Below are 14,991 nucleotides of genomic sequence, written 5' to 3'. Positions count from 1 at the left end.
GTTTCTCCTTCGAAAAGAGAAAAATTATTCAAAATATATCTTAAGTATCCTAAGATGGTTTACATTGCATTCATTAAATGTGGACTTAGCCAACGTGTGAGTGTGCAATGCACAAGTTTCCAGAGAGCTAGGAATTCATGCATGAAGGCAAGCAGTTCTAGGGACTTTTCTGCTGCTCAAGCACAAAGATGCCAGGAGATAGTCTATATTCAGACTTCCAAACAAAAGCTGTATGTATTGACAGTAAGTCCCCACACCAGAGATCTTGCCATCTGAGCAGATAGTGACAAAAAAGCAGGGGAGGAGGAAATGAGGCCACAAAGTGCTGGCTGAAGCAAATTTCACCCAGATCAAGAGTAATCTTGTTCCCTTGGCAAGTGTGTGTCCCCAGTCCTGCTGCCTGCCCTAGACCACACTGCCTCATTTTGTCTTGTTCTGCTGTTTAACCACTTGCCTCAAAAAGCAATGTGAAAATACACTACTATAATGCCCACTGATGGCCAGCAGTGGATTCCTGCCTCCTCTCACCTGTTAGCTGCAAACTTCATTAAATGTTCAGATCTCTCTCTGAGCATCACTCAGAACCTGAGCTTGAGAGAGCCTGAGAAGAGCATTCCTCTCCTCCCTTTCTATGGATAGGAAATTTCTCTTCATCCTGTAAAGCTATTCCCACTTCTGTGCATGTATGAGGGGATTTGTCCACATTGTGTGAAAAATTTGTGGCAAAGATGAGAAATGCACTCAATCCTCCCCTGGCTCACATCAACCCCTAAGAATTGCAGCATCTTACCTCTCTTGCTTATTTGCTGAGTATAAAGTTGGGTTACAGCACAGAGACAAGACCTTGTTATTATCCCCAGTCATCAACAGTGTGTTCACCTGAAAACCTCACACAGGATTTCTTCTACCTTTGGCTTTCAAATTTTGGCTATCCACAAGAAAAGATTTTAAATCTAAACTCATTGACTTTTAGCAGAGATCTCCACTTCCAGCACAGTTGCTTATGAAATGACTATAGGGTCCAAGAGCCTTAAAATTCTCCAGCTGCTGAGAGATTATGCATAGCATCACCAAATGCTGTCAACAGCTAAAAAACACTGCTAGAAAGATCTCTTTAGCATGCATGAACAGATGCATCAAGGGCAGTTGTGTCTGTACAAGAGAAATTCTTTCACTGTGCATTTGGGATTTAAAGTGGGAACTCTGCACGGAGAGAATTAGTATTTACTTCTAAAACAGGAAACTTGCTTTGCATATTTCATTTTGACACAGTCACACTTGTCTTTTATTTCTGCAAATAACAAGCTGCATCCCAAAAAACTCAAATAGCTTACAAACAGACAAAGTCCCAGCGAGAATCTAGTGAGACATAGTTAGGCAAGGATGAATAAATGCTGATGCTGAATTGTGGTGCTCCCGGTGAGACTGAGCAATGTATTATTCTGCAAATAGTATGTGGTTTCAAGAAGGTGGTGTTACTTGTGAGCAGTACCAGAATCCATCCTTCATGCACTCACAAATACACGACAGCTGGGCAGTCTCCTACTCCCTCCTAGCCCAGAGGAGCTGAGCAGCTGGTCTACACCAGTCTGTTCTCTCATCCCTAGAGAGATGACCCTGTCCCATTGACCAAGATGGACTAAGGCACTGTTATGCCTTTCCTGAAGCCTTCTCAGAGCCCTGCCCAGGATCCTGGGTAAGGATACAAGTTGTGCAAGCCTAGGTGAAGATGCAGCCCTTACTGTGAAGAGCTAGTGCCCTTCCAAAGCACATGCTCCCTCATGCCAACTCCCCCAAGCCCCTGCGCACACTTGGCTCCACCTAAGGTTTCCCTCTGGAGAAATATCCCGTGGTGTGCAGAGCCCCGTGTTCTGCAGCAGGGCATCAAGGTGCATTACCTGCGGTATCCCTGTCCCCTGTCGACAGCTCCCCATTGATCCCGTTCTCTTTGGTCTGAGCATACGTCCCCAGCTGCTCGTGGCCGCCCAGTCTCGGCTCCTCATCCTCTCGGTAGGGAAATCCATTGGCACTTCTGACCAGTCCAGCACCTGAACCACCCTGATCCTTAATTTCAGGTGAATGTGGGTGTGAAGAAGCCTCTGTTAGCTGACCTGAAGTCCAGTGTGGTGCCTTGGCTTCGTCCTTCCTATCCTCCGCCATGGTTCCTTGCCTTCACCGCTTGGCCTGTAATGACATGAGCAGGAGAGATCAGCTCCAAGGGGGTGACCAGCAGACAGAGACCAGGTGCAACACAGTCATGTTACTAGCAGTGCTTCTGGTAAATTCGTGTCCCGCAGATAAAGGAGAGTTTAAATGCAGAAGTGACTCTGTGTGTTTGTCCAAGTCAATAGTGAACTAATTTAAGCCCAAAAGAAACCACCAGCAGTAAAAATTATGGATCAAGTCCACCCTGACTCTCGTATGCCTTGCAATTATTAGCCCCAGTTTCTCAAGGGCTGTCATTAATCTGATCTGAACTCATTAATTACAGTCAAATGTCGACCCACTTAACAAGAAATGAATCTGTCATCACAGTGCAACGACACCTTCCTGGGGCAACGAAGGGAAGAACACTGCAACTGCTAAAAGAAGTGAAGCTGGTGTTGCAGTTGCAGAGGGCGGGTGCTCGTCAAGCACAGAAGGACAAGGCAACGTGTCCTCTGCAGCACGAGCAATCTGCCACTTCCCAGGACAGAAGCCACGTTGAGAACATGCACTGGGTTCTTGAACATATGTGCTGATTGACCCTCTTTACATCCCCTCTTACTTGCTGTTTTGTGAACATTCACACCCACTCCCTTTTGTGGGGAACGGTTGTTTCTCACACAAGCATTTGCATTCTCTTATGACTATCAGTATTTATACACAAACAAAACTAATCATTATTTGCTGCTTCACATATATTTCATTCCTGTTCATTAGCTCTCATTTATCCAAGCCAGGAAAGAAGTCACTGCACAAGCCACAGGCTTTGGATGCTCCTCGCAGATAAATGTAGCAATAACTCCTCAATATGCAAACCTAGTAAGGCACTAAATCATAATTTGTGTTTTGATGATAAGATAACCTCTGTGGAGGAGAGGAAGGCTTGCCCTGAGCTAGCTACTTCAAAGTGAAAACCAGCGTGCCTTTTCCAAAAGCACTTGCTACCTCTCTTTTTCCTGGGAGAAAAAAAAAAAAGATAAAAGAAATCAGCTGAACGCAGTCAACCAGCCACGTTATCGCAGAGGCTGAGCAGTCTAGAAAAGAAGGCACAAACTGGATACTGCACATATTCTGCAGACATTTATCCACAAAGTCGGGTCAGTTTGCAGAAAACCTCTGAACATAAGAAAAAGCTATTGTTATTTGCCAGAGAATCATTCACAAGTGATAACTCAAACCTTTCTGATTAGGTATTGTTATTTAATAATAATGGCTTCCAAAGCTACTTCAACTTTAAAAAAAACCCGAAACAAAACACAGTGAATCACAAAAATTAGATGTCATTCACAATATGTGACTCAAACTGTAGTTCCATACCAAAAAGGACTAATAACTCTTTTGCCTCCTGGTGAGATCATATTATTTTGGGAAGCATAGCTTTGCCTGCTCTCACCCTGGCCCAGCCCCATTCCCTGGGAATAACTACATGCATTAGGACTGCAGAAGCAGGTGAAACTTGCTCTGAGCTGTAATGAAAACAGTGGGCCGAGCAGTATCACAAAGCAAGGAGACATGGCTCAATCAACCACAGAAAGAGTAAACATGCTCCACACCCCTTCGCCTTCCCCACCTCCTTTATCCTGATAGGACATTCATCAGTGAGATATTCTGCATGTACAGCCAGAGCCTTAAAGCAGCCATCTCACATCATACCAGGAGAGCTGATGGTGTTATTATGAAGGACAGAGTCTGAGCTGAGCAAATACCCTCTCCTACATACCCTCTGCATCTAGGTCTGTTTACTACATGACACTAGAGAATATCTGCTGATCAGAGCCTTCCCAAAACATGAGGCCATGGGACAAATGTCTCCCTTTGACTAGGAATGAGTAGCACACATGCAAAGCCACCAACATCTGGGATCTGAGGACAGAACAGAGCCTGTTCTGGGGAAAAAAATGAGACATTCTCATTTATGTCCCTTGAGGAAGCTCAGGGAAAAAAAAAAAAAAACACACAAAAACCCCCAAAACCCAAACAACCAAAAAACCCAAGCCCTAACTCAAATCTTCCCTCACCAACCCAAGTGTGATTGACAGCAAGCCCCAGGAGCAGGATGAACCTGCCCATCAGCTTCAGCAGTTCTGTCCCTGGGTCACCCATGAGAGGAGCCCAGAACTGCAGCAGGGACAGGGAGCATTATGCAAGAGCCAAGTGTGGGGAATGTTGTTCTGAAAATCACTGGGGCAAATGTAACGGTTATATCCCACCACCACAGTTTGGAGGTTATTATCCCTGAAGTACCCTTCCTGGTTCCAGGCAGACACTCCCTGATTGACTTGAAGCTCTTGAGGAAGGATATTCACATCCTCACAATGGACTGTGCCACAGAAGTCCCCTGTGAAAGTAACAGAAGTGCTTTTATCTTTAAAAATAAATACAGTGGGCAGACTTCAATGGGAACTGTGTGTATCTGGAGGCAGAATTTGGCTCAGTATTTATAATAGATGGTTACAGAGTGAAACATGGATGAATTCATTCTTGACTCCCTGTTATTCATCAAGTGCTCTCAGAGTTTATAATGGTAGTAGAGACACAGCGAGTGAGTCACACACTGCATCTTTGTACTCAACAACTTAGCAGTGACTATCTGCTGTATGGCCTGATTCATCCACAGCTCGTGTCCAAATCCAGAATACATGGGTGTGCTTTGCACCATTCAGGTGAGGGTTTTTTCTGTCATTTCATTAGCTTACTATGGAATGAAATTAATTCGGTAATTTAAACACTGATACAGAAACACCAAGAGTGGACAGACAATATAGCAGAATTTAAATAGTGAGAGGTATGCAATAAGTAGTAACCTGGAATAGTTTGGACAATCTACAGAAACACTGTACTTCATGGAAGCTAAAAGTTCCTCTTTCTACTATGATTTTCTTACTCTTTGCATAAACTGCAATGAAGGCTTTCAAAAAAAATCAGAAAAGAAGGGACAGTCAGTCCTCTAAAATGTCATGTTGCTTAGTTAAAATGAATTTGTACCTTTATGAGCATTTCTTCCCTACCCTTTATAGCAAATCCTCATTACCAGGGAATACAGAGCAGCAGTCTCACCAGTATGTTTGCCTGTCACCTCAGCTGGCTGAGGCAGGTGCTGGATTACAGCAGGAAGGGCAGCAGAGCTCACAGGCAGCACCAGCCTTGGCTGCACCCACACCCCAGCACAGTCCCTTACTCCAAAGCCATCCTCGCCACACCGTGCCAGTATGTCCCAGGGCAGGATGTGTCGGGCATATGGCACAGGACTGTGGTAACACTCCCCCCTCAGGATGCTCCTCACCTTGAAGCCTGATCAAAGCCAGCTGTGCAAATCAGTAGGAGTGGGGTGGGAAATGCCCCTCCTTCCAGAGGGATCGAGCAGGTACTGTTGAGCACCACAAACCACACAGTGACACCGACCCACATCTGTGGGCCATGAACAGCCCTCCCCAAAAGGCTTTCCTTGTCCAGATTGACATGGAGGAGGCACCCTGGCCATTCCCTATCCAGACAGGTCATGCTCCACTGGCATCAGCAGCGATGAGATACTTCACTGTTAAGTTCATGTACTTGTAATTCAGGCAGTGCATTGAGGGGACAGCACTTTGGATCTGAAACTGGACATCTTAGCTTCTGAACTAATAACCTGGAGCAGAAATAATGGTAAAAATTAATCCCCTCAGCTTTTTCAGCCGTTTGGGAACTGTACAGAGACAGAAATTACTTAACTTAGAATTAACACAGAGGGACAAACCTCGGGAGGGATATGTGATCCAACTTTTTCAGACACCCTCCACATATTTATTAATCCATAAGCTCTTTAATGTGACACCAGCTCCGCTGCTGTGGCTGGGTTGAACCAAGCCTGAATGCTTTGAACTCCATGCACAGCCAATCACCCACAGTAATACAGCATGAGGCCATATATGCAAAACCCAAGATAATGCTGATTTATACTTCCTGTCATGCTAGCTGTCCTCCTGTGTATTTCAGAGGTACATCTTGCAGAATAATCTTAACATTATATTAACATTGCCTTTGCATATAACGGATTAATTTTCTACAAATTTCACTTTTTAAGACAACAGAATTAGGTCAATACTGAAGGATTTTGCAAATAGCCTGCCCTCCTGCTTCAGGCCATGTTTTTTACCTGCTCTTGTATCTGTGAGCCCATTTCCAGGGAAACGAGGTTATTTGATTTCAGGGATGCTAATTCATGAACTAAGAGAAACAGCCACCTGGACACACAGAGGAAGAGCTACAATTCCAGTTCAGGGGAAAGATGAACACTGGAGGTTCTGGAAGGGAGGGACAACATAATATACCCCTCAAAAAAGAAAAACAAACCCTGGTAGGGGGCATGGCCAGATCCTGAGCTCAGTGAGGAGGGGAGGAGAGCGGATGTGGCCCCTGTTTGGCTTCAGGACCAAATCTTGCTTCCCCAGAGGACTATTGAGCTCAGATGCCCCATAGCACTGACACAGTTTCCCAGTTCCCAAGTCCAGAGCCAGGAGAGGGAGGGGATTGCTCCATGAATGCAGGCTGGGGTGCAGATGCGTCGCTAGCAAGACCTCAATTACCCAGGGCTTCCAAAACTCCTCAGTGAGACAGCCTAAAAGAGATTTTTTAAAAAAAAAAAAAATTAAGAAATTCAGAGAGTTTCTTTCAGAGAAAAGAAAATCAGGAGGTGAAATGTTCATAAATTTTTGAAAAGAGAACTAAGAATTAAAGAAGAAATTAAGATGTCTTCAAAATGAGTTACACTATACACAAATAGGGGGCAATCTAACTTATACTGCTAAATAACACAACCAAGAAAACTTGATGTCTACCAACTAGCCAAGTGGGATAATGGATCTGAATATTAAATATCATGCACTATGGATTAAAAGGTCCTAAGGGAATCTGCCAGTAAATTTAACTTACTGACAACTTTTAGAAGAGCCCAGGAAAGCAGGTAGGCATGGAGGTTGGAATAGAAACAAGAAGAGACAGCAGGTGGGAAATCTCAATGGAAAAATTCCAATAACCTCCTGCCACCATCAAAATGCTCAGCCAGTAGTATGGAGTACCCAAACCCTACCAGTGCTATTTTCTTCATGGACTCTCCCCATATTAACCAAACATGAAGGCTAATTTCAGATGCTATGAGCACACAGAGAGCCTTCCAGACACATTTCATTCCTTCATTTCAGCTAACGTGCATCTTCTCTCACATTAATGAGATTATTTCCAGATGTGAGCAGTGTGCTTCACGCTGATCAAAAAGCTTGACAGAACAGAGCATGGATAGAGAGAAAGTCTGCTGGTGTCTGACAGGGACCATGTTAGCTTTCCTCTTAGAATGCTCAGTCATGGTCCAGAAGCCACAATGAAAGTTACACTTGATATTAAATGTCTAAGTGCTGTAATTCTAGTAATATGGTGTATTATTAGGAAGAATTATACATTCTCTCCATGGGAGCCACTTCACCTCTCAAGCCTCATAAAGGATGAACAAGTTTCTCTGATGCTTTATAACAAATATGATTTATTTCTTCCTTGCCCACTGCTTGAGTTATTAGCTTGCTGCTAGATCCCTCTTTCTTGACAATATAAGCAAGACTATCCCCTTAAATACTACCTTGTATCCATTAAAAATGCAGGCAGCGTTCATCTCCTTGCACTTGTGTTCATGTTTGGCGGGTTTTAAAGGTTTTTCCATTTCCACACTGCAAACAGTTAGTCAATAGCCACATATTCTTTGTGGACAATCCTTTTGATTGTACCTTGGATTATGAAATGGATGAAAAATAATAGATGGCGCCTGGACCAGAGGCTGAACAAAGGAGGCTCACTGTGGGAAGGCAAAGAAAATTTACTACAATCTGCATCCCTGCCAGATCCGAGAACAAGGGATGGCTGCAGCCTTGGGAGCAATGGATCAGACTTGCAGCATTGGCACAGCAGAGATGAGTCCTCCAGTCCTTCCTGCACAGTGTCCAGCCCTCTGACAGCAGAGACTTTAAGCCCTCATGGAGTTCCATGTGACTGGGCCGGGCACCAGCAGAGGCAGGCGGGTGGAAAGGGTCACCCTGCTGCAGAAGCCGCACGGCTCCTGATGAGGGGGAATGCTTTCACTGGGAGAAGTGTGAATCTCACCAAGAGCTCTGCTCTGTGCCGAGTTACAAACCCTGCTCAGCCAGCTGGAGCGCCTGGGTGCTGGACAGGAGGAATGAGATGCAGCACCCACTGCATTTCCGTTGGTAGGAGGCACGTTCATTCCACTGCAAAACACAGAACAGGTACGAGAATGAACCTTTCAGTTGTTACTCCTTCCCCCCGGGGAAGGTGTTCAGTCCTCTGGGCTGCTGAAAAGCAGGGCACACCTGAGCTGACCTGCCATTGGATGCTCCCCTCCAAGAGACTGTGGTTGCCCAGCATGGAGGGCTGTCCTCTCTCCCATGCCCAGGGATCACATCAACTTGCTCAAACCCCAGAAATGTTAAACTGGGGGCCTTTCTCTCTTGCAATGGCAAAATCATGGCCCTGGCAGCTTCTGACTAAAAAATATCAATAAAACTCTCTACAGTAGAGCTCGCTTCTAGCTAAAAAGAATCCCTGTACACCCCGCCCTGCTCCAACACCACCCCTTTTTGTCAAACTGTTTCTATCCCCAAAGCTGCATTTTTACACCATTTACTGTCCATCAAGTACCCTCACCCCCCCATCCATCATAATCATAACTGCTTCCCGCAGGAGAAGGGAAAGGCATTTTAGCCAGTGAAGGAGTTGGTAACCATAACAACAGCACCATGACAACTGTAAGTGATGTCTGAACACATGAAATAAGGCAAAAACTTGTTACCAATAAATTTGGTCTACAATAAGGATGGCAAAAGCATTAAAGAAGCCGTAACAGTCAGTGCAGGTGCCCACAGAAAGAGACATGACTGTCTCTGGATAAAATTGCACACACAGTCCTTCTGCACATTTTAAGATGAGGCATCATGACAGCCTCATCTTCCGATCAGTAAAGAGAGAAGGCAGTTCCTGCTCAATCCTATCTGAGATCTCTCCTGCCTCGGGGAGCTAGAGGGGCTGAAGGATGGAAGGAGTGCTGCCAGGAAGCCAGGACATTTCATGGCAGCTTCCAAATTTCTCAGTGGAGTCTTTTGTTCCCACAGGACTCACTGAAACAAGCCCTGAACAAGAAGAGGGTTGCTCCCAGGGGAGCACCTCAGAGTTGGACACATTGCATTGATTTTTCCATCAAGCACAATTTCAAATGGGCACTGTGAGCCCCCCTCATGCACTTCAGAGAAGGGATTGCAGTTGGCAGGCTTGTCTGAAACAGGAAGCTCCGCTGCCATCAGCAGACATCTAAATGACCCGTGCCAAGGCCCTGGCTTCAATCCTGACAAAAATTCACCAACACTTATGGGTATATCAGCTTTTTAACCCCCAGTGCATAAGGCACATAAAAAACCACCATGAACAAACAGCACTAGTTCCAAGAGCTGTGGCAGAGAAAGTTATTTGGAATGTGATCAGACGGGCAAATGTTAAAAACTGTGGCCCTCTCGGGGCTTTTAAGGCACAGTAAGCAATGGATCTTTCCCCATTCAAATACTTCATCACCCTCTGCACAGCTTTCCTCTGCTAACCCTCTTGCCTTTCAAATCACTGCAGTAATCTAACCGGAAATTAAACCTTTCTACATGGTAAACTTTGGAGATTTTCAAGTCTATAATGAAATAAACACTCAACAACTCAGTCCTTATTTGTACTTTCACAGTCTGTTTTTTTTGTACCAAAGTAATTATAAAAGATTTGCCTCACTTACTAAAAATAATAAATAATTTTTCAAAAAGCTAAGAAGAACAGAGGAAACCTTCAGCCTAAAGAGGTGATCTTGAAGGGTAAAGGAGAGCACCCAGGAAACCTGACTCTAAAAGAAGAAACTTTTTTTATTTCATATTTCCCTCTTACCACAGTCACTTCAAACCTTGCTGAAAAAAGATGGCTGAAGATCCATGACAGCACCACAGCTGAGCTGGAGGATAGGCTACATAAGACAAGGGTGCTCAAAATACTACTTAAGGAGGAAAAGTCTCCATCAGTCAGGGAAGAAGTATAGAACACAATATAGTCATTGCAGATTAGGAGGAAAAAGGCAGAACTACTGGAAATACAAATACGTCACACTAAAAGCACTGTCAATGCTGCCAATGTTTCACGAGTTTGGCCAGCTGAAACCTTGACAGAAACAAACCCTGGCTGGCAAACAAAAACAAACACTGAATGCTCGGTTCCCCTCCCTGCTGCCACTTCCATTATAATTTTTAGTGCTTATAAGCAGCTGTGACAAAGTCATCTCCTGCTTATTTATTGCACAGGTACAGAAGGTGATGACAGCACATGACACAGTTTATGATCTTCTAATTCTCAGACTCTTATCTTCAAGCCTGCTGTTTGAAGAAGTGCCAGCCAAACTGTATGTTTGCCACAGCTGCTGCAAAGGGGTCACACAGCCATGTGCTTGTTTTGCTCTGAAGTCACACTGATCAGCACTTGTCTTTGGACAGGGTCTGGTAAAGAGAACCCATGAAAAGGCTGCAGGGATATTTTGCAGGGGTTTTTTTCCCCCACGCTGACCTTGCTAAGACACATTGATTTGATGTTACATCTCTTTTCTCAGGAGATTCCATGAAGGGTAAGAGCTCACATTAGGTAGTGAGGAATTAATTAATTATGCTACTATGTTACTTGCATATTCTCCATGTATGACAGGGCTTTGCTCTTGCAAATTGCAGTGGAGCCACTCTGCCTGGACCGTCCAGCAGAGGTGCTACAAACTTGTTTGCTAAGCAAAAACTCACACAACAAAATCTCACTTATCCAAAGTAAGCACTTTAACTACACTGGTGCGTCTTTCCCCTCTCTGCATACATGAATTACTTTCACATCCCTTATTTCTTCCAGTTTCACTGAGATCTCATCTAGCATGACACATTTACACATGATCTTAGCTTTATTCAGTGAGCTTTTAATTAGAAAAAAAATGCTGCCTCTACAAATGCATCTGCATTTTTTAATTTTTTCAAAGGTCTTACCTACCTTTGGATGTTAATTCAATCCCTGCTACACCACCATCTTACCCAGATCCTATCTTTGGGATCATGTCAGCTACTACAAATGGTAAAAAGCATGTCCTGGGCTAATTTCTGGCAGATTCTTTCCTATAAATAAATGCAGAAGAATCAGCCTACAGCAAAAATATGGAATACAGGTCTCTGCACCCTCTCCAGGGAGAGCCACAAACCAACATAAAAACAGGTAGCTCAGGAACTCCAGGGACAGACCTCCTGATACAGATGTAATCCTAACTTAATTCCCTTAATTCTGTCCTTCCACATGCTGAAGTAAAGGAACAAAGTCAATTATTCCACAACTGAACAAGCACCATAAGGATGCTCATGCTAAAATGAAATATGGAGATGGTAACAGGAAGGGATCTTCAAGGCCATGTCCTGCTCCAGCTTGTTTAGGTAAAACTTCTTGTACCCATGAAAAAAAGTTTCCTCCCCGGATCAAGGGCAGCAGGTTATTCCTTTGCCGAGAGTGTTTTTAGCTCCACTTCCTAACACCCAGACACACCAGGCAACCGTGCCAGGCACACAGCAGAAAGCATCTTACTGTCTAGCAGAGGCATTGTTTATTCATGCTGAAAAAGAGCATCAGACAGAAGAAAGCTTGTGCCGCGCTCCCTCCACCCAGACTCACTTCAGCACCTTTGACTCTCAGTTTCGCGGTCAGGAAACCTTAGAGCAGGTTCCCAAGAGCCCCTGACAGCCAAGAGAAGTCAACGCTTTCAGATGCAACACAAAACTTCAAACTGTAAATAAATAAATACTAATAAGGAGACAAAGGATTGGAAAAGCAATTGGGAAAGAGGTTATTTGCAAACACAGGCTGCTTCTGTATTTACAGCAAACTTGGCGTAGATTAGCTAGTGCTAGAACTTTCTTTCCTAGGGAATGCCTGAGCAGTGACTGTTGGGCTGCAAAACCTTGGGCAGAAGTGGTGGGATTATTTCATCCCTTCATAGTATTTTCTAATCAATGATGTTATAAATAAAGGACTTCTTCTAAATTAAATATACCCTTATGCTTGTATGACTTAAAAATATGCTGTCCACCCACACTGAGCAACCCACTTGTATGACACCCATGACTATATATCCAGGCAAATAAAATAACCTCTCCCTATCTAGAAATGAGAATATCCAGAAATCTTTTGTGTTCTAAATGCTCTAGACAGTAAAATCACAATATTTGGGACATAATTTTATCATGTCGTAGCTTTACCCTGCCAAATCTTTACTCAGCCAACCTACAAGAGAAAACAAAGCAGGCAACCACTCCTCCAGACTGTTCAGGCATAGGGACAGGAGGGCAGGGAAGACAGAATCGATGGAACCTGAAGCCACAGGAGCCAATTTTCCACCCCTTGCTTTCAGAGGAAGATTTTTCTTCAAAAGGGTTTCAATGAAGTTCTTGGGATGTGCACTGAAAGAGAAAGAGGAATTTACATGCCCCATCTTGTATTTTAACTATAGTGACATTTTAAAGTTTAAATTTTAATTCCTTGGGTTTTTGAATTAAGAAAATTAAGGTACCTGAAGAGTGAGGAGGAATCAACTCACTGAGTCATTCAGCCTTTCTGAAATCTTAATTGCAGGACTTGCTGTCACAGCAAAGACCTGTTTTAGAGACTCGTTTCATCCCCAAGCTCCCATAAGTGCATCCAACTACCGGATTCTTGCTACAGGTTGGGTTTAACCTTGTTCTGCTGTCATCCCTCTTCTTCCCACCCTGTGCCAAGGGGCTGATGTTACGTATGTGAAGTCAGCGGCATTCTCCTTGGATAAAATGAAGAGTGAGTGAGTTTGTGGGAAGAGTGGAACAAGCCCAGGGCCAAAGACTAAGGAAGGGTAAGAAAGTTGCACTGGATGAAGAAAGTGCATGTCAAGAATTATAAGATGTGACTGATGAACAAATTCAGTAACTGAGGAAAAAGCCTGGGAAAAACCCAAGCCACGGGGCAGAGTGTGTGTCATTTCAGTACAGAGAGACAACCAGGGGGAAGGAGGGAAGCGAGGATTTGCCATCTTCAATCAAACCATCCAGTGTAGACTCCTGCCACAAGCAGTGGCCAGCACAGGCTGCTCCACATGCAGAGGCAAGAAGCTCCACAGACCTTCAGTCTCACATCAGCACGTTCTCAATGCGCAGTCTGTACCCGGTGACACAGAGCTCGTGATTTCCAAGGCAGCCAGGTGCCTACGTGTCTGTGAGGATCCAGATCATCATGCTCTTTCCAGTACTAGCACTGCATACAGAAGATACCCCCAAGATGCCTTTCTGGACAAGGGAAGCAAACTGTGTCCTACCATGGACTGCCATCAGAAATTTCCATTAAAAGGACAAGACACAAAAAGCACAACAGGCACAACAGGTCATGCAGAGTATTGATGGACACAGAGAATTCACACATGTGTTCGGGTGCTTCTGATGTCTTTTTTGAGAGGTACCCAGGATCCAACCTATGATTCATCTTGAATTCCTCTGTACTTTTGCAACAGCAAAACAGTCTTTCAACAGCACTAATGCTGATGTTGGTTTACGATGCCTGAAAGCATTAATTATTAATAACAAACAAAGTAAAGTAGATCTGGAAAAGGTGCAGAGAGCTCAAAGAGGATGATAAAAGATTTGGAGAAGCTTCTGTGCGAGGAATGACTAGACATGCTAAGGTTCTTCATCCTGGGAAAGAAGGGAATGGGATATATGTTTATAAAAATACATGCAGGTGTGCAGGGAGAAGATAAACGGAGAAAAGAAATAATCCCTCTCCCCACAAAGAGCTACAGTGCATCAAACAGAACTCGCTGGTGGCAGGCAAATAATTAGTGATTCTTCCCACTGTAGGGAATTACACAGTGCTGGAGGTGGTGCATGATAGAAGTTTACCTAGCTTCAAAAGCCAACCACTGAATTTTTCTTTCATTAATTTTCCCATGGTTTCTCGATCTGAGAGCCTTTTTGGGAAAAGCAATGTTTTTACCACATAAATAATATGTAGATATAACATGGATTAGAGGCCTTAGATGCTATTTTAATATTGACTTTAAATAATAGTGTGATTTGCTGTCATTCATTTTTAAAGGAAACCGTTTTCCATCAAGTGTGATGGAATGTCACATCCCCACTCTGAGCATCACAATGTTTAACAAACTCTAATGAAAATACACTGTATGACATAGACTGTACTGCCCTGTGATGAAAAGCACCTGTCATTCAGCCAGACTAGCAAATGAAACAGCTTTGCTGCTCTGATGAGTTTCTAAGACGTTACATCCCAGATGTGCTGTTCCATATCCTTCTGCTGATGCAGCGAGGACAGGCTGTGCAAACCAACACCTCACCACTTGCATGGGGCTGGTTCACCACAGGAAGAAAGGGGGTGCCCATTTTCAACTGTTCTGTGGAATCAACCTGATCACCTCAAGCTAAAAATCTGGTGACACTGAGCTGATGATTAGGTGGGGGACAGCAACAGGAAGATCAGCTGAGAAAGGTGTTCTGGGGTAGGGGTGATGCTGAAGAGGAAAAGCACAGGAGCAGCAAGGAAGACAGATGGCCCTTCCAGAAGGACCTGGTTATGTATCAGAGCTGCCACTTGTAGGAAGTCTGAGGAGATAGTGTATGTAAATGTTTTATAGATGAGATGCTCAAAGCTGTAACAGCATAAGCAAAG

General features: G+C 44.1%; 1 protein-coding gene across 50 annotated transcripts in view; it reads right to left on the bottom strand.

Moving 5' to 3' along the window:
• Positions 1-14,991, bottom strand: part of MAP2 (microtubule associated protein 2) — a 221,861-nt gene that overhangs the window by 71,757 nt on the left and 135,113 nt on the right. For all 50 annotated transcript variants that reach the window (XM_064661893.1, XM_064661903.1, XM_064661892.1 and 47 more), the window contains one exon: positions 1,899-2,184. In XM_064661893.1, coding sequence (XP_064517963.1) covers positions 1,899-2,160 — 262 coding nt within the window. In that variant the 5' untranslated portion in view covers positions 2,161-2,184. The remainder of the gene's footprint in view (positions 1-1,898; positions 2,185-14,991) is intronic.

Source organism: Pseudopipra pipra, chromosome 7 (assembly GCF_036250125.1).
Source record: "Pseudopipra pipra isolate bDixPip1 chromosome 7, bDixPip1.hap1, whole genome shotgun sequence".
Classification (NCBI taxonomy): Eukaryota; Metazoa; Chordata; class Aves; order Passeriformes; family Pipridae; genus Pseudopipra; species Pseudopipra pipra.
Note: the sequence above shows the minus strand (reverse complement) of the source record. Positions and strands in the feature narration are given on the sequence as shown.